At 39.0% G+C, this 22,202-nt stretch overlaps 2 protein-coding genes and 1 pseudogene across 6 annotated transcripts; all 3 read right to left on the bottom strand.

Annotated features, from left to right (window-relative positions):
- Positions 1-857: 857 nt before the first annotated feature.
- Positions 858-4,899, bottom strand: LOC121317871 (annotated as a pseudogene).
- A 2,158-nt stretch (positions 4,900-7,057) lies between these two features.
- LOC121318773 (nuclear receptor subfamily 0 group B member 2-like) lies at positions 7,058-9,567 on the bottom strand. Its single transcript, XM_041255814.1, has 2 exons — positions 8,990-9,567; positions 7,058-7,521 (listed from the first exon to the last, which is right to left on the bottom strand). The coding sequence occupies exons 1-2, from the start codon at positions 9,489-9,491 to the stop codon at positions 7,340-7,342; spliced, it is 684 nt and encodes a 227-aa protein (XP_041111748.1). The 5' UTR covers positions 9,492-9,567; the 3' UTR covers positions 7,058-7,339.
- Positions 9,568-13,674: 4,107 nt separating this feature from the next.
- On the bottom strand, positions 13,675-18,161 carry LOC121318772 (TLR adapter interacting with SLC15A4 on the lysosome-like). 5 transcript variants are annotated; one of them, XM_041255809.1, is made up of 3 exons: positions 17,954-18,157; positions 16,759-17,841; positions 13,675-16,408 (listed from the first exon to the last, which is right to left on the bottom strand). In XM_041255809.1, the coding sequence occupies exons 2-3, from the start codon at positions 16,955-16,957 to the stop codon at positions 15,627-15,629; spliced, it is 981 nt and encodes a 326-aa protein (XP_041111743.1). In that variant the 5' UTR covers positions 16,958-17,841; positions 17,954-18,157; the 3' UTR covers positions 13,675-15,626. The 5 variants fall into 5 exon arrangements, with proteins under 5 accessions (XP_041111743.1, XP_041111744.1, XP_041111746.1 ...); XM_041255810.1 differs by having other exon boundaries at positions 16,759-17,838; XM_041255812.1 differs by having other exon boundaries at positions 16,759-16,923; positions 17,954-18,156.
- Positions 18,162-22,202: the final 4,041 nt, after the last annotated feature.

Genomic DNA, 22,202 nt, shown 5'->3' with positions numbered 1-22,202 from the left:
CAGGGTAAAGCATAGTGAAGGTATGGTATAAGAAGGGGTAAATTTAACACAATCAACTGTAACTATCAATAAAAAGATGATACCATTCTACACTAACTAAGTATGATAGTTTAGCTTACCAGTATAAGAGCTTGTTAATTGTTTCTCTTTGCTTAGCTCTTTGTCCGACTCACTGGCACTACCCTTTAAAGTTAAAGGAACCAAAGAGAGCTTTAACAGAAATCATTGCTGTCCAGGATAAACCACTGTGGTTCTGCAGTTGTGTCTACCAGTGAGCTTCACTGGTGTTTAAAACAAAAACAAGGAGGTTTATAGCACCTTGACATCAAATCTGAATTGAATTATAAATGAATGGCACAGGTATTTGTGGTGTAAGTTTGGGTGCAATTTATTAAAACCTTTTTCTAAACAGTTAAATAATAAAATACTGGGATTGTTCGGTACTACTCAGAAAACCCACCATCCAGAGTAAAAAAAAAAAATTTAACTTAAAGGAACTACACATCTACGTAATTGAATAGATGTTGAAAACGTAAAAAGTGTTAGGATTTTTGTCTTTAAATGTCTGGGCGCTAAATGAAAGTACTTGTCTAACTTATTGGTAAGTCTACAGTTTTTAGCTGAAGCAAAGACAGGCACCTGTTTTCTGGTAAAGTTCCCCCCCAGACTCTGGCTTCTCCTGTGCAGAATCTTTTTTTATCTCCTCTGCATTCCCACCCCGCTGCGGGGTGTGTCTGTTGTAACATGGCGTCTCAACAGGAAATAAGTGATACATTATTACAAATTATAAAGTAACCCTACCACACACAACAGTAGTTAAGGTTTTGTACCGCTCTCTGCCCAGTCTCCCAGTTCAATTATTTCAGGATGTGGATCAGGTTCCTAGTCAGGATGTTCCTGATGCTGTCAAGCTCCCCAGGCAGAAGAGGTGATATTCTGACCGCTGGTTTTTGGCAGTCTCCTCTACAGCAGGAACAAGAGAGCACAATTCCAACACATTTTTAGGTACAGATCTAAACTCAGGCTGTGGGCACTTTGTTAGGAAGTTCCTTAAGTGGACCAACCTTCAGATCACTGCACAGCGCATGCAACGTTTAGTCACTGTGTACATTGATTGACATCTCTCAGATGTCACAATACTCTGCAGCCATTGTCTTTCATCTGTCATGGAACAAAATGTAATTTCCCATTCCATAAAGTTTTGTGGCACGCCTTTATTCTGAGATGCAAATGCAACAGCTGCATACCCCTTTCAAACACTGATAAATCTTTACTTCTTTCCATTATACAGCAGCTCTTGGCCTTCAATACCGCACAGTCGATCAAATACCATGCCACACAGTTCAATTATGCTTATATTTTATTTCCTAATAGTCCCTAATGCACCAGCATCCTGTAAAACTGCCTTGAAGCAATATCAGCTAAAAGGAAACCAGCCAGTAGTGATAAACTGATGGAGCCTAAAAGCAGTCTGTGAAAGTGATAAGTGATATTTGTGAAGGCAATTTTCTACCCACGACGGATGAGGTGGGCAGATCAACTCTTCAGACTCTGCAAACTCAACAGCATGTTTTTTCTGCAGCTTCTGGTAAAGGAGGACGATGCTGGACTTTGGCTGTTTGTCCCCTCGGATTAAAAACGTCTTCAAATACTTCTTGTTGAAGTATTGAAATCTACAAAAAAAAGTTTTAAAATCCACATACATACATGATAATCACATTCCTCCTTGTGTGTTACAGCTTATCTATGCTGTTGAAGAGTTCCGATTCACTGATAATAGACTCACTTGTCCTTCCAGTAATGCTGGCCCCAGTGCCCACTGATGTCTTCAACTCCAGCCAATATGTGGTCCAGAAACTAGAGGCAACGCAGGTAGCTTTATTAAAGTAAGAGTAGCACTGGAAGAAGTGGTTTGATTGTCATTCCCTGCAACAGAATGACACAGTGAGCCTGCAATTCTATGCTTCCCTTTAAAACTAACTGATCTGGTGTGGTCCTGTTAATCCTAATGAAGTGAGCTTATTCAGTGATCCCTATTTGGAGTGTAAAAGCAGCCATTTGTTTTTGCACTTTCAAAATGGCATATTATTGATATAGGGTATACTGGGCATACAAAAAAACAAACATGGTCTTGCAGATAAAATACTTCATTCAACATAGTTTGGTTGTAGTGACATATACTGTACTAAGCATGTTCTGATATTTCTTTAACTATGTTACATGATGGCATTTAAACAGTATGGGGTAATATCTTGTGAGGGGTTGTAATGTACCTGCACAAAGACAGTAAAGAGGATGACCACTATTGTGGCAGTAATGAAGAGCTTCTTCCTGGGGAAGTCGTCAAGTAGGAAGACCAGCGAAAAGGAGATTGCCCCTCTGAGGCTACCGTAGGCAATGATGAACCGGTCTTTAAAGGTGATGGTAGTCATACGGAACTTGTTCACAATGGAGGTCAGAAAAATAACTCCTAAAAATGGAAGATGTACATTAAGATACTTTGTTTCCATCTCGATGCACCCCTGGCCTCCACTGCAAAATATTTTAATATGAGCATGCTGCTAGCACTGATCCCTATACAGTACTAATTTGTCTTCTTTAGCTGGAAAATAAGTACCCAATAATCTCTTGCCACACTGATACCCAACATACCCCCTCAAAAACACAGCTCGTGGAGGCTCCCGAGTGGTGCATCCAGTAAAGGCGCTCCGCGTGGAGTTTAGGATACGCCCGATAGTCTGGACGTCGCCAGTTCGAGTCCAGGCTATTCCTTTGCCAACCGAGGATGGGAGCTCCCAGGGGGCAGTGCTGTATTCGCCAAGTGCCACGCTGGGGGAGAGAGGGTTAGGTCGGCCAGGGTGTCCTCAGCTCACTGTGCACCAGAAACCTGCGCCTGCGAGCTTGCCTGTAAGCTGCCCAGGGCTGCGTTGTCCTCCGACGCTCTAGGTGTGAGTGGCTGCATGGTGAGTCTGCAGTGTGTAAAGAAGTGGTCGACTGACGGCACACGCTTCAGAAGACAGCGTCTGTTCGTCCTCGCCCAGCGCAGGGGTGTTAGCGGTGGGCTGAGCCTAAAATAATTGGACATTACTAAATTGGGAAGAAAAAAATCTAAATAATTGGCGACCACTAATTTAAAAAAAAAACAAACAAACAAAAAACACAGCTGGTGATATCAGTTAACATTATGAAGTGTAGCAATTCCAACATTTCCACTGGCTTTTCAAATGATTATGCTGTAAGTTTACTTTGCTATGGGTTCACCCTGGAATATGGCAGTTCATATCTATAAGGGCTTGTATATGGTTAAGCTTCACATATTTCCCCCTAATTGCCCAGAGCTCTCCAGAGCAGAAAGAAGAAAAGTGTGAAGGAGATGTAAGGCCAGCTCCACTCCTGTCTGTCTCTGACCGTGGAGACTCCCAGGAAGATAAAGATGAGGGTCACACTGACGCTGCTCCACATCTTCATAAAGTACTTGATAGTGGTGCGAGACTTATGGAAAACTTTGGACGTACTGCTTCATAGTCACTGCACAGGCTATAATGTTGAGAGAAACAAGGTCAGACACAGTTGAACGTGGTTTTCATCAGTGGATGCTGTTGTCTGGGGCGTATTGTCTGGGTGTCATTGTATGAGGTTTTGGAATGCAGTTTCTGAGAAGTGAACAATCCTAAAAGCTTGGCAATAACTCATCAGGATAAAACGTACTGTACCAGAATATTCATATGATCCTGCATAGAAAAAATGTCTGTTTCCTAATACAGGAAAACACAAATGTACATAAAGTACCACAAGATATGCAATAAATATTCTGCAAGTTTTGGGTTGTTAAGTTGTATTTTAGTATATCCATAACTTAAAACACTCTGCCTACATTAAAATGTAAAAGTACATTTTTTAAAAAGTATTACATTACATTTTATTATACCGAGGTATGATTTACACAATGACCAACTACAGTACCAAATTACCTGAGTTACAGAATGCAGTGTGCAGTTTGTTTTCTTCAAGCACCTTTTTACTTCTGAACAGTTTGATGTGATGCTAATACACTATACACTGAAAACACACTACTTACGCCATGATGCCAGAGAAGTGAAACATTTCAGATTTCAGGTAAGACAGGTAGCTGTACAGGAAGACAGAGAGCGGCTCGATCACCTGGATCTTCTCCAGGAAGCGCGTTGTCAGAGCCGCAATGAACCCGTAGACTATGCCCACCGCAACACCCCCCGCCCCCACTATGAAGAACTGTCCGATCCCAGCCACCACATCCACTGCAGAGATCTTTGGCATCTGACAGAATGCTTCAAACAGCTTGTGGAGGACCTGCAGAGAGCGGGAGGGTCCTCATTTATTCATGCAGTTTTAGTACTGTAAATGGAGCAGGTCAAGGTAATATCTAACAGGAATCCTTCCTGCTGTCAGTACACTGTTTATCTTCTGTTCAACATCACCCATTTGTGATTCTGATCAGCATAATTTTAATATCACAACAGCCAATTAAAATACTGCAATCATTGTGACCTTGTTATTAACCTCACTGAAGATAATTCAAATATGACCTAGTAGAATATAATAATATCAGTGTCTTGCTCTATTTAAACAAAGTGTAATAATAAGTAACCAATGCATGTAATAACCAGTGCATACCACAGTGATGGCATCACTGAGCAGCGACTCCCCAAAGACCAGGATGTGGAGCTGCTCGTTGACTTGAATCTCCTCAAAGACTGAAAGGAGAGCCACAGGATCCACCGCAGCGATCAGGCTCCCGAAGAGCAGGGTCTGGACGAGGGACACGTCGTCCAGCCCAAAGGGCCCCACCTGACAGATTGCGTACAGAGACAGGCCGATCCCGAAGACATTCCAGAACGTTCCCAGCACAGCGTAGTGTAATCAAAAGTGAATACCTTCAGCCTCTTCTGGGTGGGATGGTCTGACCCATTGTGGAGCCTGGGATCCAGGGCATTGCTGTGGGCTTCTGAAGCCTTGAAGCTAGCGTCATCTGCAAAAGAAACGGCCATTTCCCTGCTCAATAGGAACCCAAGTAGAGCGAGAACCAGGAACCTGACCATGGCAGTGTCGGGAGAAGCAAGACCACCTGCCTAATGCACTGGCCCGGGTTAATGCGCTTCCTGTGCCTCTACACCACACCCAGCTGGGACTGTGCTCAGCTGCACAGAGGTTTATCCGGGAGATTGATGTACTTTAATGTGCTCTGGAATCCATTAGTTTGCAATGGTTAGAGACTGGAAGGGATCATAATAATGTTGTTGTTCTAGTTTGACAAATGCACTCCACTGGCCCCTTTTTACTGTAATTGGTACTTGGTTATTTTCAGGAGATTCTGACAGCAGATACAGTAGTGCAGTAGATACATGTATATACTGTTGCTGCCTGGTAGACTGCAGGACTAGTTGTAATAAGGCCACTGAAATGAACTTGACATACAGCACACAATGTGAGTGAATAATAGTAAGCAATAGTCACTTTATTATTCAGTTAAGAATGATCAACGGCAATCGCTAATGAGAAATAGTAAGAACATTGATTTTAATCTTGATGATCACCCCCATTAAATCCTGGTTTGGTGGGCATTGCTATAACCCAGTTACCATAGTCCTGCTGAGTTATTTAGCCTTAGAAAAGAGTTGTGACTATGAAGTGATCTGCTGTTAAGACAGAACTAAATCATAATTTTCCAAACCAAACTACTGACACGCCAATATTATAATGGAATTATTTCAAGTAGGCATTGTCCACAAAACATTCTATTTCTGTCTGAAACATTCTAAAAAGATTGTATTTTTTTGTATTTAATTGATTACCTTGTTAATTTGATTACCTGAAAATAAAGAAGCCATGGCATTATTGCAGAGTAGAGCAGGCATGCTGCCCCAGGTTATTCTGGTTAAACTACTGGTTCAAAATGCTGGTCTGGGCACAATTCCTTCCAGCCCTGGATAATTGTGTTTTGTATAATTATGGATTGCTGTTTCATTTTTGACCAAAAACACTTTATTGTAACACACTCCTGTTATCTCTCTTGCACAATCAATCTGTCTTAATTTAAATGCAAAAACAATTATATTGACTTGCAGTACTTCACTTTAGCAAAAGATGGCAGCCTTTGAATGAATACTTCTTAGCAGAAGTTTAGATTTAACCCTTCAACAAACATGTTGATGCTTTTAGAAGTCAGATAATAATATGTTAATGATATCCAACAAGGATATGAATAGTTACAATATGCCATAATCCAAATCGATTGTTTTCCATTTTTATAATATTATAATATTGTCATTGATTGTTTCTCTCTCTATATATATATATTTATTAGTTCACATTTTAGCCCATCAGGGTGTTTTGCTGTTTAATCAAATGCAATAAGGATAACTAATACATTTGTAATTGATCATAAATTGGCAATACAGTGCAAAACAACTTACCTCTAATTAAAGGTAAACAAACATTTGTAATTGCAGTACTGTTAATAAGTGAGTGTTGGGGAAATTGGGTTATTCTTTCTTTATTTATATTTAGAGTGCTCAGCTGTTTCAGTGGGCCTTCTCCGATTCCCAGACTCCTCTTTTACACCCAGGAACTCGAGAGCGGATGCAGATGAAGAGACACAGTCCTCCTTAACCCGCAGGAGCGCCAGAGCCAATGCAATGCTACCTCCGGAATCCCCAATATTGTTTTAAATTAATGGCAGGACTGGATTCCAATAGACTCCAGTGTTAATAATTTCCACCTCAAAGTGCACATTCCATCAACATCCCATTTAATAATACAAATACTGATGGTGACCGGAAAGGTCACAACAGTGTGTAAATGCAGAAGGAATTCTGGAACAGTTGTCTTTCTTGTTGATATGGTATGATGAAATTCATATAGATGCAACTAAGCATGCACATGTAAAAAGCACACCATGTGAAATACATCCAGACAAAATATTTAAAACTGAAATTAAACCCATATGCCAATTTTATACAAATATATATACATTTGTGAATTTATTATATTTAAAAAATATTGTAAACATGAACATACGTCATAAATGTATGATAGAAGCAGCTTATACATTTAGCAGGACCAAAACAATTCATGAAAACCACGAAATATGAAATACAATCTTTTTTATATATGAGCAATGTGGAGTTTTATTAATAGCAGTGGACCTGTATGGATGAGAGGATGGAAATGTTGTAAAAGCAGTTTTTGTGTATTGCAGCTTCATCCCTCAAAGCAGTTGAGAGCAGATGAAAGGCCAGCATTAGCTGGGCTAAAGCATCTCCTACAACAGCGCCTCCGTGGCTGTGTTTCCTGTGATTGGCTAGAAGAAGAGCTCCGTGATGCCTCTGGCACTGATGGCCTGTAGGGAGTCGAGGGTCAGGAGAAGCTGGGCGAGTCGAGAGGGGGCGTCAGGGTGCAGGGAGCTGAGGTGCTCCTGTAAGGTCATCTTGGCTTCCTGCTGAAGGTAGTGGATGTGATGGGGACACAGCAAGCCTGGGACAGCTGGGGAGGATCAGACACAAGGCCAGGAGTTCAGTTAATATTAAAGGTTACAGTTCAACACAATACAGCAAACATTTGAGAGTCATAGCCAAAGAACATAATATAATACATCAACCAGTCAATTGATTGTTGACTAACTAGCTCTTATTGAAAACCAGCTCTATGCTCAAGGGATTTGGTTCTCTTGCTCCAGTATTGCTCTGTTATTTAGCTGATATCATGTTCACTTTGTCACTGAATTCTGCTCGGTACATTTAGGATTATTCAGGCAAGCTACAGTAAGAGACAAATAAAGCCAGGTGTAGAGAAAATATATATAAGAACTCAAATGGAGCACTAGTATCTCATAATAGTAACACTCAAATAATTAAAATTAACAAGAAAAAATAACATTTGAAGCTACATATTATTTATTGTAAATTACAGATAGATGGTCTCCCAACTTCTGCTCTCTTGAGCATGGCTAATAGAGCTGAGACCAAGGTTTAATTTTCAGTGGGGTCCTGGAAAAGTTACAGGTGGAACAAATAACAACTAATCTCCAGTGTCCCATTAATTCCACGTGTGGTTCTGTCTCCCTCTTCCCTAGCGTAGATGACCGTGATGCAGCAAATGTCAGTAAAGGGTTTTTTTCCCCAGTAAAATAAACAAATACAAATAATTCTTTGTGGTCAGAGCAGTGGAAAATGTACAGCAGTGCATTGCAACACTTAGAAACAACCATCTCCACGTCATACCCATTAGAAATCCCATTGTTTATTACAGTTCCGCTTGGTACAAAACCATAAGATGTTTTTTGTGAGTGTTTGTTACGCAATCTTCCAAAAAAAATCTCTAATTAACAACAAATGCAAGCTACCTTTAAAGCCGACTGAATATTATTAAATATTAATTACTACAATTATTGCAGAATTTCAATGGTACATGTCTGCTGAAGCATAGGATATTCTAACCAAATCCCAGGGGTGTCCTGTCCCATTTATGAGGAATTGGAAATACTTTTTTAATTAAATTATCCAAGGTTGGAAGGCATTTTGAACGGATCGTTTAACCAGAATACTTGCCATGACAATTCAACTGAAATATAGCACCACAATGAGCATATCGTCCCATAGCACCCTACTGGGGCATTGGAGCTAGAACAGAGGCCTCACCGGCAATGCAATCTGGCAATACTACAAAACGTTTTTGGCAGCATAAAATGTAGATTCACCAGTGTCTCTAAAAGAAGAAAACACAAAATGATAAGAAAAGAAATACTCAAAAGCCACTTTCAGGGTGAAATGTCAGAATTAAATACTTGTGTTGTAAATTTAACTCAAGTTTTCTCCACTAAGAAACAAAACAATGCACTCAATGCAGCATAGCTTTAAAATGTGACCAATGATATTCATACAAAAAAAACAACAAAAAAAACAAAAACTAACAAATATTTAAAAAAAGGTTGCCTGTCTGTCTGGTGGCTCACCAGGACTGAAGAGGACAATCCCTTTGAGATAGACATATTCATTGGTGCTTATATCCAGACTCCAGCACCCTTTCAAGAACTCTTTGGCTTTCCCCAGCTTCTCCCTGTATTGTCCTCCAGAGTCTCCCTGCTGCTGCTGCTTTTCTGTCAGGATCCCCAGCAGGATGCTCTTCTTGGGTGATGCCAAGTGGAAGTCCACCTTCTCCTGAGCTAAACCCAGCAAAAAGAGTGGCGCCCAGCCTGCCTGGAGAAGCTTGGCTTGGTCCTGGAGGACCAGTGCCAGGAAGGAGGGCAGCTTCTTTACAAACTCCATCGTTTTCAGCAGTACCTCAGAGGCTGCCTGGCTAGTGACCCGCAGGGATAATTTCGCCCTCTCTTGGGCAGCCCCACACTGGCAGCCCTGGTTCAGGAGCTGGTAGAGAATGCTGGTGCTACACTTTTCCTGCCCCTGACAGCTGCACCTGCCCATCAGCAGCAGACTGGGGTTTGAGCTGGAAGCCATCAGCACTACGTCCTCTTGCTCACGCTGAACTGTTATGATGTTACGAGAGAGAGAGAGAGAGAGAGAGAGAGAGAGAGAGAGAGAGAGAGAGAGAGAGAGAGAGAGAGAGAGAGAGAGAGAAGAGCGCTGATAGATCCTTTTATATTCTTGGCTGCCTGTTAGCCTTGAACAGCACTGTTTGCAACTTCCAAGGTCAGAATTGCAATTGTAAAAAAAAAACAAAAAACAACAAAAAAAAAAACAGGGATTAACGCTAGCTAATCAGGTCAAATTATCTTCCAACTTTTAAGTGCTAAGATAAGGCAGACTCGTTAAAAAAAAACTTTCTGAATGTGTAGAAAGAAGACATTCTACAATGCAACCTAACTACAGCTGTGTGTCTTATTTCCACCTGGACCCTACTTCGATCCAATAGTGTAGGTGGGATAACTTTGTGCAGGATTTAACCCATTAAATATCAAATTAATTTTTGTTTAAAAAAAAGCAGAACACAAGCTGTATTTATGTAATTGGATACACTACATTTTGACTAAATGTTTCCAGTTAACAACGTTAGAATAAATTATGATAACAATATAGTTAAAGAGAATATTTAAATAACAGGTAGGTGCCAGTTAAAAATGCTCCAAAAAATTTACAAAGAGCCTGAGGACAATGACACTTAATGGGCTTAAGAGATGTTTTAGAGATTTCCTTCTTTTTCTCTTCCTTATTAATATACCAGAATGCAGCAGGCAATGATCATTCCCACTCTCAATGACACCATGCAGTGACTGACATGCGTATTGATTGCCATCACTTAGGTGCTGTCGCTGGTTGACAGAAAACAGTAAGCTCAGGTTTTTTATTTTTCTTACATAATCAAGTTTTCTAGCTTGATCTGTAAACTTGACTTCAGTTTTGTTAACCAGTGATGAGCAGCAGCCAGCGTATCACAGATCTAAACAACAAGCCAGTGATAGAAATGTTTTTTTTTTCTTGTTCTGTTCCCCAATGCACAAATCAAAATGTAATTAGCACTTAATTACCCTAACAAGAGCAACATACATATAGTATGAGCCTTGCCCCTACCCTTATAACTGTATTACAGTAATGTGGTGATAACATAGATCATAGTGGATGTAATTCAAAGCGCAACCAAGCAATGGAAACCACAGACAAGAAGACTTATGTTAAACCACTGGGAAATTGCAAATAAGCATGTGCAAAGCATAATATACTGCAATGGAAATTTGCCAGGGCAAACTTTAATATGGGAAGTGAAAGTTCTGTGTGTAAACACCCCTTTAAGTTTTTAAAATAATATAACACAATATATTGCAAGATAAGGGAGTGTTGCTTTTTTTCTGCAAATCTAACATAAAGGAAAGGAAACATAATATTTGTTAAGACAACAGAGGGAAATGACATATTGTGTTCCAAGAAATGATTAGGAAATATTGCTTTGAAAAATGAATGAAGAATAATGGGAAGGGAGGTTCTGGAGCATCAACTTCACTTCCCCCTGTTTTGTAGACTCAAGGCAGTGTGGGAGTTGTAGTTCTCTGAGTTCTCAGTGCAATCTGACTCTCAGAACTACAAGTGGACAAGAAATAAGCAAATCACAGGGCAACTTCTGGCATTGTGTTCTGGCAAATGTTGAAGCAAAAATCTTAAACATTTTCAAGCAATTCTCACAAGTTACCCAAATCAAATCTGTATTGCTGTTGTTACTTGAATTTAAGCTGTTCCAAGTTTTGTTATTTAAAGGGACACTGTTTTAGTTTATTGTTTACAACTACTTTACTGACATATTAGCAAATGTTGTTTCTTTTGTGTTAACAGGTAGTTAATAATATATGATACCTATAAACTACATATTTGCCTTTATCAAAAATGTCAATAATATTAATTATGTATCAGATCTTTATTGAATTTTTTTTTTAGTTCATAAATAAGTAACTACAGTATATATTCACTAAACTTAAGCAAAAAATGAATAACACTTAAATATACCTTACCTCCTGTCATCTGTTCAAATGTATTGCTTTGCCACTGCTGCATAGCCCTTGTAAAAGTTTCCATGGTAAATGTACACTGTCATTTTCACAGATTACCAGACTTTTCCCATGCTTATATTTTGCATTTAAGGGTAACCACAGAGTTTCCATATATATATATATATATATATATATATATATATATATATCGTATATATATTATATATCTATATATATATAATATATATATAATATATATATAGCTTTGTGTATGGTTTACTTAGCTTTTACAGTGCTTTCCAAAACTTTGCTGTGCTTTTACCATGACTAGTATACTTATATAAGGAGACCAGTAGGTGTGTCTGAGCACCCAGCCGCTGTCGATACAGTGCCCTTGTATGCTACAGCGCTTCACCCTCCTTAAGAGGAACTCTAAGTTTCCCAGGTTGACTGAAGCTGGAGCTTCTGCAGACTTAAGTAGTTGATTATTGTGACAGGACTGGCCTTGGTGTTTCCATAAAGCCTGCTTCTGTTACAGGAAGGCCCCGCGGCAGTGCTCTTTAATTACTGCAGTGTAACTCTCCAGACATGCCACTCTTCCATGCAGTGCTGGAAGCTAAGCTGCAGCCTGACAGTAGCAAATCTAACAGCCCAAGGCTTACGCCAGGTAGAATCGATAGTCCTTGACAGTGTGCTTGCAGTGCAGCCTCCCTAGTGGGAACATGTATTTATTGTCCCAGTGATCAATACAGAATACGATGCCCCTCAATTCCTGTTCAGCTCCAGGCTGATTCCCTTGGTGGTGCAGGGAGTTACTCTTTAAGCTGGCTTGTCAACACTCTTCTCTGACCTTTAATTTCATGTTGAGTTTGATGCCGGTGCCAAACATGAACATGAGTTTTTAGTGATTCTTTCTCATCAGGCTAACTTGCAAACAATTGTGATATGCTCATGTTGTTGTGTATTGAATGTGAAATTATTTACTTCAGTGCCCCAATTTATCCTACAATGATTTACTTGGATATGACCACAGTTAATTGGCTTTATTGACAGTCTTTTTTATTTATCGGACACTCCCCGTGGATTAAAGATTAAAAACCAACTGTGTACAAGTTACAAGATTAAAATAACAGGAGTATAGTCTATTGAATGTATAATATAAAAATGTTTTAACATAATAATAATAATAATAATAATAATAATAATAATAATAATAATAATAATAATAATAATAATAATAATAATAAATAACTATTATTATTATCATTATCATTATTATTTCAGGTAAACATTTTGACCAAATAACACTGAAGAAAACTTTCCTATGACTAAGACACCCACTGCATCCAGGGTTTCTCAACAGCTCTCCACTAGCACTCATAACCCTGCCCCCCCTCATTTAAACTAACCTAGCATTTTTATTAACTTTGTCAGTATTGACCTTGCTGCTGTCCATATCCTTGTGATCCTTCAGAACAGTTAAATCTGTAGAGGCTTTAATTTTGTTAGTAACCTTAGTAACCTTGTCAGCACAAGCCTGTCCTTTCTGTAGAAACGCTCAACACATGTGATAACAACAGTAAAAAGAAAGAAAGAAACTGTGGGATCAGAACACTAATAGACATGTCAGCTGCTGTCTTTGTTGTTGGTGTCTGTTTGGCTTGATGAGCACCATTAAGAACCGTTCGTCCTTGCTTACTGTTACATGGGAAGCAGATTCCTTTTTGTTGCTGTCAAGTAATTATCCTTTTCATTAGTTTCCAAGACCCTTTGAATGCAAGGTCCTCTGGAACTAGGTGTTCACTGCGTTCCGTTTCATATTAACTGGGAGAAGGCCTTCCACTCTCTTCCAGCATCTCTAATAACACAACCCTCCCTGCCTCAAGGGCACTACATCCCTGATTCCCATGCACTAGCTTTGACCAAACCTTGTTTCCGGCGAATCTGTGGTTTCCACACCCAAACAGCAGGCAGCCAAAAAGATGAATTGTCTGGAACCTAATACATGAGTTAAACTGTAAGTAGCTTTAATTTAGATATGATTTGCTTAGTTTTTGTACTGTCCCCTTTGTCTGATTATCACAGTCATTCGGAGAGGTTCTCTAGCAATTAATACTGTACCTTGTTATCCTAAAGGAACCCTTACAAATATTTCTGTTTGTGTAGCTTTCGAATTGTTGTTCTAGAGTGTGTCAGCTTCTCAGTTTCATTTTGCTGGAGGGGGATGGGGGGGATCTAGTTAAAAACAATGCATTTGCCTTTGTCAAGGTACATGCATATAATACAGCACTTTGATAATAATTTCTCTGTTAAAGAAATAAATAGGAGGAATTAACTGGCACTAGTGCAATACAAAAAAAAAAAAAACTGAAATTTAAGCCCTGTGTTAGATTTTAGTTCAGTAAAAAACCATTTGTAAGAAATGTATTAGGTATTTTAATGCCTTTCCTAAAGTTCTTTTTTTAACATAGTGCATGTGCATGGTCATTATACACTTTATAATGATTTTCCATTGCTTACATTGTGGATTTACTGTGTATGTGTGATTTCCCCTACCTATCTGTGTTTTGCTATGGTCACACCCTTCTGCCAGTGCCCCTCTGTTTAATACTCTTCACTATGCTCTTACCACAGTGTACCACAGAATTTATTGTATTCCCAAATAATGCTCTTACAAAAGGAATGCTTTTGAAAGCTGTTGTGAGATATACTACACGTGCGGAACTGTCACTCTTAATCCCGTGAATATTAATATACCAGCACGGTCGAGTTGAAACCGCCCACTTCTGCATTGCAGCTGAAATATTGCATTTTTTTTTAAAAATCATATTTCTGAACCTCTGATAGGTTAAACCACACTTGCAAGACTTGAGACCACTGAGAACATGAAAGGTGACGCCTTTTCAAATGTATGGGGCACCTTTAAAATATTACTTTGCTATGCTTTTTTGAACATCAAATCTACCCTAATAATTTAACCTATTACACAAGACAGACACTTAGGATAATTCTTTTGTACCTGTATTTTCCATTTTTAATCTATTTCTTAAACAGAAACACAGCATTTGTTCACCTATTGATATTTTATTTAAATTTCAGTAAGATCATAGAAGCAAGCACTGGAAATGTAGTCACTAAAAACAAAATAGAAATAGACAATTTTGAAATACAGTCTGCAGATAAAACAAACATACGGATGTGCTTCACCTGTAGAATTTTAAAGCAATTAACTTTATAATGACTTTTACAAATACAGTACTAAATGCTTGCTTCACAGGAGTATATAGAAGTGAGCTGTTTTTTGTAACACTGTACCACAATAAACAATTTTACTCAAAAATACCTGCAACTGAATTTTCTGATAATAACTGAATTCTGGAATAAATATAATGGGATTCTCTACATTTCACACATAGGGTTTAAAATAATTATAGTAATTGTGCTAATTTGCTTAAATAGGTGCAGCAGTGTTTCTCAACCCTAGTCCTTATTTTGCCCCCTACAGTCAATTTTGTCATTCCTTTTTCATTTTATAAATCATATTCTCTCTGATCGCATTGAGCACTGGTTAAAAACTTTCACAAACATCTTGGTGTTCAGCGATTTTCCCATTCCCACTACCAACACAGGTTTAAAAAGAATGTGCTACAAACTTTATTGCTCCTCTATGCTGTATGTGTTCGTTGTATTTTGTTCTTAGACTTGTTGTGCTGATAAAAGTACAATCTAACTCTTAAGAACAAACTCGTAGCATGTGTCTCTTTTTTTTAGAACGTTACTGAGTAATTGTAGCATGAGAAATATTTCAGAATCTTTGAAATAGATACGCTTGTTTGTTGAAATGTTGTTACATTTTGTTATGTACACTGGAAAGCAGTGTTAACATTTTTATATTTTTTGGCATGCCAATGTTCCCGTGCCAATCAATTCACACTGGTCACTTATCGTTGGGTCTAACGTCATGTTGCATGTCGGGACCGCTGTGCAATATTTGTTCTAAATTCACTGAGTTGCCATTTATGCTAATACTGTTTTCTCTGAATTTGTCTGTTACTGTTTCTATTTGGTAATGCACTGGTATTTTTCAAATTGTTCTAAAGTGGTGGGATTTAGAGCCACTTCTGTAATGTGTGAGAAGTACTGTTAATTTCAGTTTCTACAAGGCTTGATGGCTAATCGTGGTCTTTTTCTTGGAGGGCTCTGGATATCTCTTCTGCTCCAGGTTTGAGAAGTGCAGATTGGGCGTGCTGAACTCAGAGCTGTTCCCGCTGATGGCGCTGAACAGGTAGTTAAGGACCATGCTCCGAACCTTGGAGGTTTCCATCTTCTTCTCCTGAGAGATCAGCATGCTGATCTGGTTGACGTTCTGCATGACAAAGCTAGGGGCCAACGTGTGACTGGGGGAGGCACACTTGGTCAAACTCTCCTCCAGGTACTGCTTGTAGACCTCCAGCACCTTCTTCTCCAGATAACTGTTGAGCATGGAGTTGGAGAGGGGCTCCTGCTGCAAAGTAATGCTGCGGTCCTGAGCTAAGTAGCCTTCATCCGATAGTTCATCTCGGTACAGCTCATCCTCCTGGTGATTTGGAGTGGACTGTTCCAGCTCCAGATCTTCCAGGTCTCCAGATTGTAAAAGAGGTCCATTACAGGTCTCATACTCATATTCCTTTACAGCTAATCCAGAACCAACAGAGCTGACGTTCCCAACGTGATCCCCTCGGATCTGGAGGTCCGGATAGTTCTTGCAGATACTTGTGCAAGACCAGGAACGGTAAAGCTCTAGTCCATTGTAGCTGTCTTGGGGACTGGCAGGAATAGGACGAGCGCAGGACACTTTCTGTTTGTAAGATGGAAACTGCAGCCGTCGAGTTAGTGGAGAGGGCTGCTTAAGAGAATCACTGGACTTCTGTGCCGGAGAAAGCTCTGTATTTTTCTCTGCTAAATAGTAGTAGAGAAAACGTTAGCTCACTTCTAAAACAGTATTTATGGCTATTTGTGGATGTCCAGCTATTGAAGAAGAGCAACTGGATTTATTCCACTACCCTGGCCAAGTTCTCTCTGCAGTGGAAAATATCTATTAGTGAAATAGTAGATAACATTCTTTTGTGCCTGTGGGGCACATAACATATTATAGTCTACTGTATTCTACTTAATTGCTTACATATTTTGATTTTAAGTTCAACTCCCTCCTAATTGCTTTGAATAATTAAACAGAGTTACAACAAGATACAGTACTCTAACCCTATAGCTTAACTATACCCTGATACTGAAAGCCCTCAAGTGCATACCTTGTGTTGCTTCAGTATACTCTGGGAACTCCGCCAATGCAAAGTCTCTTATCAGTGCATCCTGCTGGTTCTTCCCTCCATCCTGACAGTGGAGGCTCACGGGAGTGGTTGTGTACCTGCTGTCCTGGTATCCAATCACCCTGATGAAGCCCTCTGCTAGCATGGCTGTGTCAATGAGGGAAAGGGTTAGCTTAATCATGCCAGCACTGTGTCCTGTTTCAGAATACACTTCAAAGTTCCTAGCAGCTATGCAAACAGGAGGAGGGAAATTGACTTTTGTGGCTCAATGATACAGAATTTCACCCACCCACACACACATATATATATAAATAGCATGCTGTGGAAATCAGCAACGTACATCAGTGTTACTTCCTCTACTTAAAAAAGTGCCAGTGACTTCATCGGACACATTACGCATGTCATACTTGAACAAATTCATAGTCCCTAGTACAAAAGGTGCATGTTTTGTTCTAGAAAGCATAAAAAAAAAAAAAACTTTGAACGCTGGTATTTTTCAAGTTTATCAGCTTTTCAAGCACCCTGAGTTGTTTATTCCCAGTTTGCATCATTGTTTTATTTTATGAAGACTTTGTGACACTACTAGAACAAACAATTTTGCCTGGCCAACTCTCTGATGGTTTTGAAAATCCTGGTGCATTCACACATGCTGTTCATCTGTACCAAAAACACATGTACAGTAAAATTACTTTTTCCGTGATATCTATAGCTAAAGACATGGCTGAAGTACCGAACAAAAACTGTGTTTAGGAGCTCAATGCTAGAATAACCGACAGGCCGTGTTTTAAATAGTGTTCTGTTACTTGTTTATTTTTACAACATTTAGACCATGTACTCAAAAATGATATGTATTATATATGGAAAAGACATTCAATATGAAAAACCTATTTGCCTCGCACAGTCCCAATGCTGCTTGAAAATCAACATCATAACAAGAATAACCTCATACTTACAAATACAGTTAGTAGCAAAACAATAGTGTGGTGCCATATACAGCAAGTAGACAGGCAATTTGCATTGGCATCATTTCTAGCAACTCATTCCAATGACAGGATCACGTAGCTGCTATTGACAGGAATGATGTTTAAGTCAGTGGCTTGATAGAATAGTATGATTCCCAGTGTCAGACTAGGAACTCCTGTATAATAGATTTATAAAGATGCCAATGTGTACTCACCAAATCCTGCTCGGATCAATCAATTACCTGTCAATTTAAATGAATGTTTCTTGTTTCTGTAGACCGGCCGTAATGCAAAGAAGACAGTCGCTCTGGTCTTCTGGAGTTACACAACCCCAAAAACAAAGAGTAAGATAGGTCTGGCTGTGTCTTTGACTTCTGCAAATTAAAGTGCTTGCTCATAACGTTAAGGCACTGTCCCGCTCAGAAACAGGAACTTAGAAAATTCATTTTAACAGAAGCAGCCATTTGGCAATTTAGGGTTTGTTTTTTTTTAAATAAAAGCAGATGGTTTGTGCTTTTTCAGTATGCCCAAATCCATGGGATATTTTGCATTATTAAACACTCAAAATCTTTCATAAATTTTTTAATTTTTTCCATTGCAGTTCTTTAACTCCATTTCCAGAAGGAAGGAATTACTGGTTACTAACTGTGCTATTGTCCCTTAATAAGGAAAGAGGGATACACGATAATTAAGAACACATATCATGGGATGATAAACAATCACATCACGCAAACTTAGAGGGTATGGGTATTCCTAACTGGAAATTCATGCAGGCTACTAAGACCAATGTTTTTAGATTCAATATGTCCAGTCAGGCTGGAAGAGAACTCACCTTTTAAGTCCTTACAGATCATTTCCATACCATAATATTTAACAGAATGCCCTTATTTCATGTGTTAGACCGCATCGGAAAATAAACAAAAAATATTCACATTGTGTACAAGTATTTTCTTCCGAGATGAACATTACAGAGCTGAAACTGTCAATCCTATTTAATATTATATTATTACATATAATCAAACCTGATGAGCTAGCACAGCCCTGATCATATTTCAGATCAAACGAGTTTGTATCTGTTTATATGGAGGCACATCTATGAAATTTCCATATATGGAGCAACACATCGTGTTTCTTTGACAAATACCTAGTTCCGCTTGCTGTTATAGGGAAGTTCAAATATGGCCAGTGATATGTAAATAATTCAATTTTTATATTAGAATGCACAGATTATATAGTATAACAGTGGTGAAATACAAACAATATTTTTAATGCTAGTTATTTAAAGGTACATTGTCCAATGTTACATGTGTAAGAAGATTTAAAGTCTGCATTGCTTTTACCAGCTCTGTGTGCTACCTGGTAAATGTATAGTATAACAAAAGGGGGGAGGGTTGTACCTTACAGCTAATAATACCTACAGTGGCTTGCGAAAGTATTGACCCCCCCCCCTTGGCATTTTTCCTATTTTGTTGCCTTACAACCTGGAATTAAAATTGATTTTTTGGGGGTTTATATCATTTGATTTACACAACACGCCTACCACTTTGAAGATGCAAAATATTTTTTAATGTGAAACAAACAAGAAATAAGACAGAAAAACAGAAAATTTGAGCGTGCGTAAGTATTCACCCCCCCAAAGTCAATACTCTGTAGAGCCACCTTTTGCAGCAATTACAGCTGCAAGTCTCTTGGGGTATGTATCTATAAGCTTGGCACATCTAGCCACTGGGATTTTTGTCCATTCTTCAAGGCAAAACTACTCCAGCTCCTTCAAGTTGGATGGGTTCCGCTGGTGTACAGCATTCTTTAAGTCATACCACAGATTCTCAATTGGATTGAGGTCTGGTCTTTGACTAGGCCATTCCAAGACATTTAAATGTTTCCCCTTAAACCACTCGAGTGTTGCTTTAGCAGTATGCTTAGGGTCATTGTCCTGCTGGAAGTCCGTCCCAGTCTCAAATCTCTAGAAGACTGAAACAGGTTTCCCTCAAGAATTTCCCTGTATTTAGTGCCATCCATCATTCCTTCAATTCTGACCAGTTTCCCAGTCTCTGCCAATGAAAAACATCCCCACAGCATGATGCTGCCACCACCATGCTTCACTGTGGGGATGGTGTTCTCGGGGTGATGAGAGGTGTTGGGTTTGTGCCAGACATAACGTTTTCCTTGATGGCCAAAAAGCTCAATTTTAGTCTCATCTGACCAGAGTACCTTCTTCCATATGTTTGGGGAGTCTCCCACATGACTTTTGGCGAACACCAAACGTGTTTGCTTATTTCTTTCTTTAAGCAATGTGGTGGCAAATTGGTGGTGCCCCTTGTTTAGTGGTGTTGCAGACTCTGGGGCCTTTCAGAACAGGTGTATATATACTGAGATCATGTGACACTTAGATTACACACAGGTGGACTTTATTTAACTAATTATGTGACTTCTGAAGGTAATTGGTTGCACCAGATCTTATTTAGAGGCTTAATAGCAAAGCAGGTGAATATATATGCACGCACCACTTTTCCATTATTTATTTTTTAGAATTTTTTTAAACAAGTTATTTTTTTCATTTCACTTCACCAATTTGGACTATTTTGTGTCTGTCCATTACATGAAATCCAAATAAAAATCCATTTTAATTCCAGGTTGTAAGGCAACAAAATAGGAAAAATGCCAAGGGGGTCAATACTTTCGCAAGCCACTGTATGAGGAACATACACAACAGACTATAAAGCACAGAAGCCTATAGTATGGAGGAGTGTAGTAAGATGGATTAAAAATGTCAGTGTGCAGTGTTTGGTAATATTAAAAAACGAATGAACAGAGAAAGAAATCTCCCATTGTTTCCTATCAGCCTATAAAGGATCACAAAGCTTCCATTAGCCCCAGTGTTTATCTAGAAGAACGGCCGGTCAGTCTCCACAATGGAAAGGTACTGCTCAGTATTTATGTCTGGCTCTTTTGAGAGGAATGAAACAGAATCTAAATAAACAGTGCCATCTACTGAGCAAGACATGAACTGTTATTTACTCAAAAAATTAATTAAAAAAATAGGGGTCATTTACTAATTTTGCATTGATATTATTAGTTGCTACTGATCAGTGTTTGTTGGAAAACATGGATCGAGAATTGATTAGGAGTATGCTACGCATGTGGACTGGCAGAGCTATACTGGTGTTCTTTTCTGAAAAGAGACTAATATTGCAGATAGCAGACTGTTTGGTTCAAATTGCATGTACTGCTAACCATTGATAGAGACGATGCGTCTACAAACTGCCCAACAATGACTGCAAGCTAATGAGATAACAATGCTGTGGACTACAATTAGCACAGGCTCTAAAGACTTCAGAGAGATCGAAAGAGATAATGCCACTTGGATCAAAGGGGGTCCCAAGAAGATAACAAAAGGCAGATGTATGGACCTTTTGTCTCCAGGAGTGTGAAGAATGCACTGAGTTCAGAGGTTGTCACACTAGACAAACAACATACACACTCACACAATAAATTACCTTTGCAATTGGTTAAGTGTCAGAGAAAGGGGAGATGGACCATCTATACAGAAGGGTATTTAATGTCATGCAAACATTGTAATGATGAGTATTTTGTTTGTCCTGTACCTGGGACCAGACTCCCTGCATATTTCAATAAACCTGGCAACTGACTGAAGAAAAGGACTCTGTGCATTTTCATGAATCTACTTAATCACCATCTATTTTGTTAAGTTACTTCAGTATTAAACAAAATTTCATTAGCAGAAATAATTGCGATCAGTGGTAAATAGAGGGTATGTTTAATTTGGCTCTGGTTAGCAAAGTTTTGCAGCAAACAGTAAGGCTGAAAGAGTTTAGGACTGGAATGCATGGCAAATTGCACTATATTGTAATTAGTTAAGATTTTGTCACCACTCTTTCAATACAGTAAATCTGAGAAGCTAAATGCATGCAAGCAACCTTGCTGGGAAGGTACTTCAAAATAAAGTTCTAAGTTTATTCAGCCACAGTACAGCTGCCAATAGTATACAATGAAAATGTACTATTTCTTGCATTAACCGTGTATCTTAGCTTCGACATACTGTCACCATGCGTTGACTCTTCGCAATGCTTGTAGCATGGTAAACCACAGTAAATGATTTCCCTGTGGGGTGAGAAACAGAGGCGACACAGTGAATGGAAGTGTGTTCTTTAGTTTTACAATGCAGGTATTACCAAAAACACTTGTCTGCTTGACATGTGTCTACGACCTCTATCACGTTTAAAAAGTAAGTGCTATAGGACACGGGTTCACACATTTTCTTGGCACAACACACCCCATTACATTTGACATCCTGACTCAGAACCCCACATACAGAATCTATATAAATGTGAAATATTGTTCTGTACGATCACCCTATTTTAATGTAGAAATGTACATGCTGTTAGCACAGGCCTTGGCTGACATCAAAGTAGGAAGTGCTGCATTCAAAATGCACTAACCCTA

This window comes from Polyodon spathula, chromosome 7, assembly GCF_017654505.1.
Source record: "Polyodon spathula isolate WHYD16114869_AA chromosome 7, ASM1765450v1, whole genome shotgun sequence".
NCBI classification, from domain to species: Eukaryota; Metazoa; Chordata; class Actinopteri; order Acipenseriformes; family Polyodontidae; genus Polyodon; species Polyodon spathula.
This window is presented reverse-complemented; position numbering and strand designations above follow the sequence as displayed.

Bases quoted from the DNA above. Each gene is read 5' to 3' on its own strand.
- LOC121318773 (XM_041255814.1), bottom strand. From the start codon at position 9,491: ATGGCTTCCAGCTCAAACCCCAGTCTGCTGCTGATGGGCAGGTGCAGC. The intron at 7,522-8,989 runs GTGAGCCACCAG...GATCCTCCCCAG, and splicing joins GATTGTCCTCTTCAGTCCTG to CTGTCCCAGGCTTGCTGTGT.
- LOC121318772 (XM_041255809.1), bottom strand. From the start codon at position 16,957: ATGATTAAGCTAACCCTTTCCCTCATTGACACAGCCATGCTAGCAGAG. The intron at 16,409-16,758 runs GTATGCACTTGA...ACTACTATTTAG, and splicing joins GTATACTGAAGCAACACAAG to CAGAGAAAAATACAGAGCTT.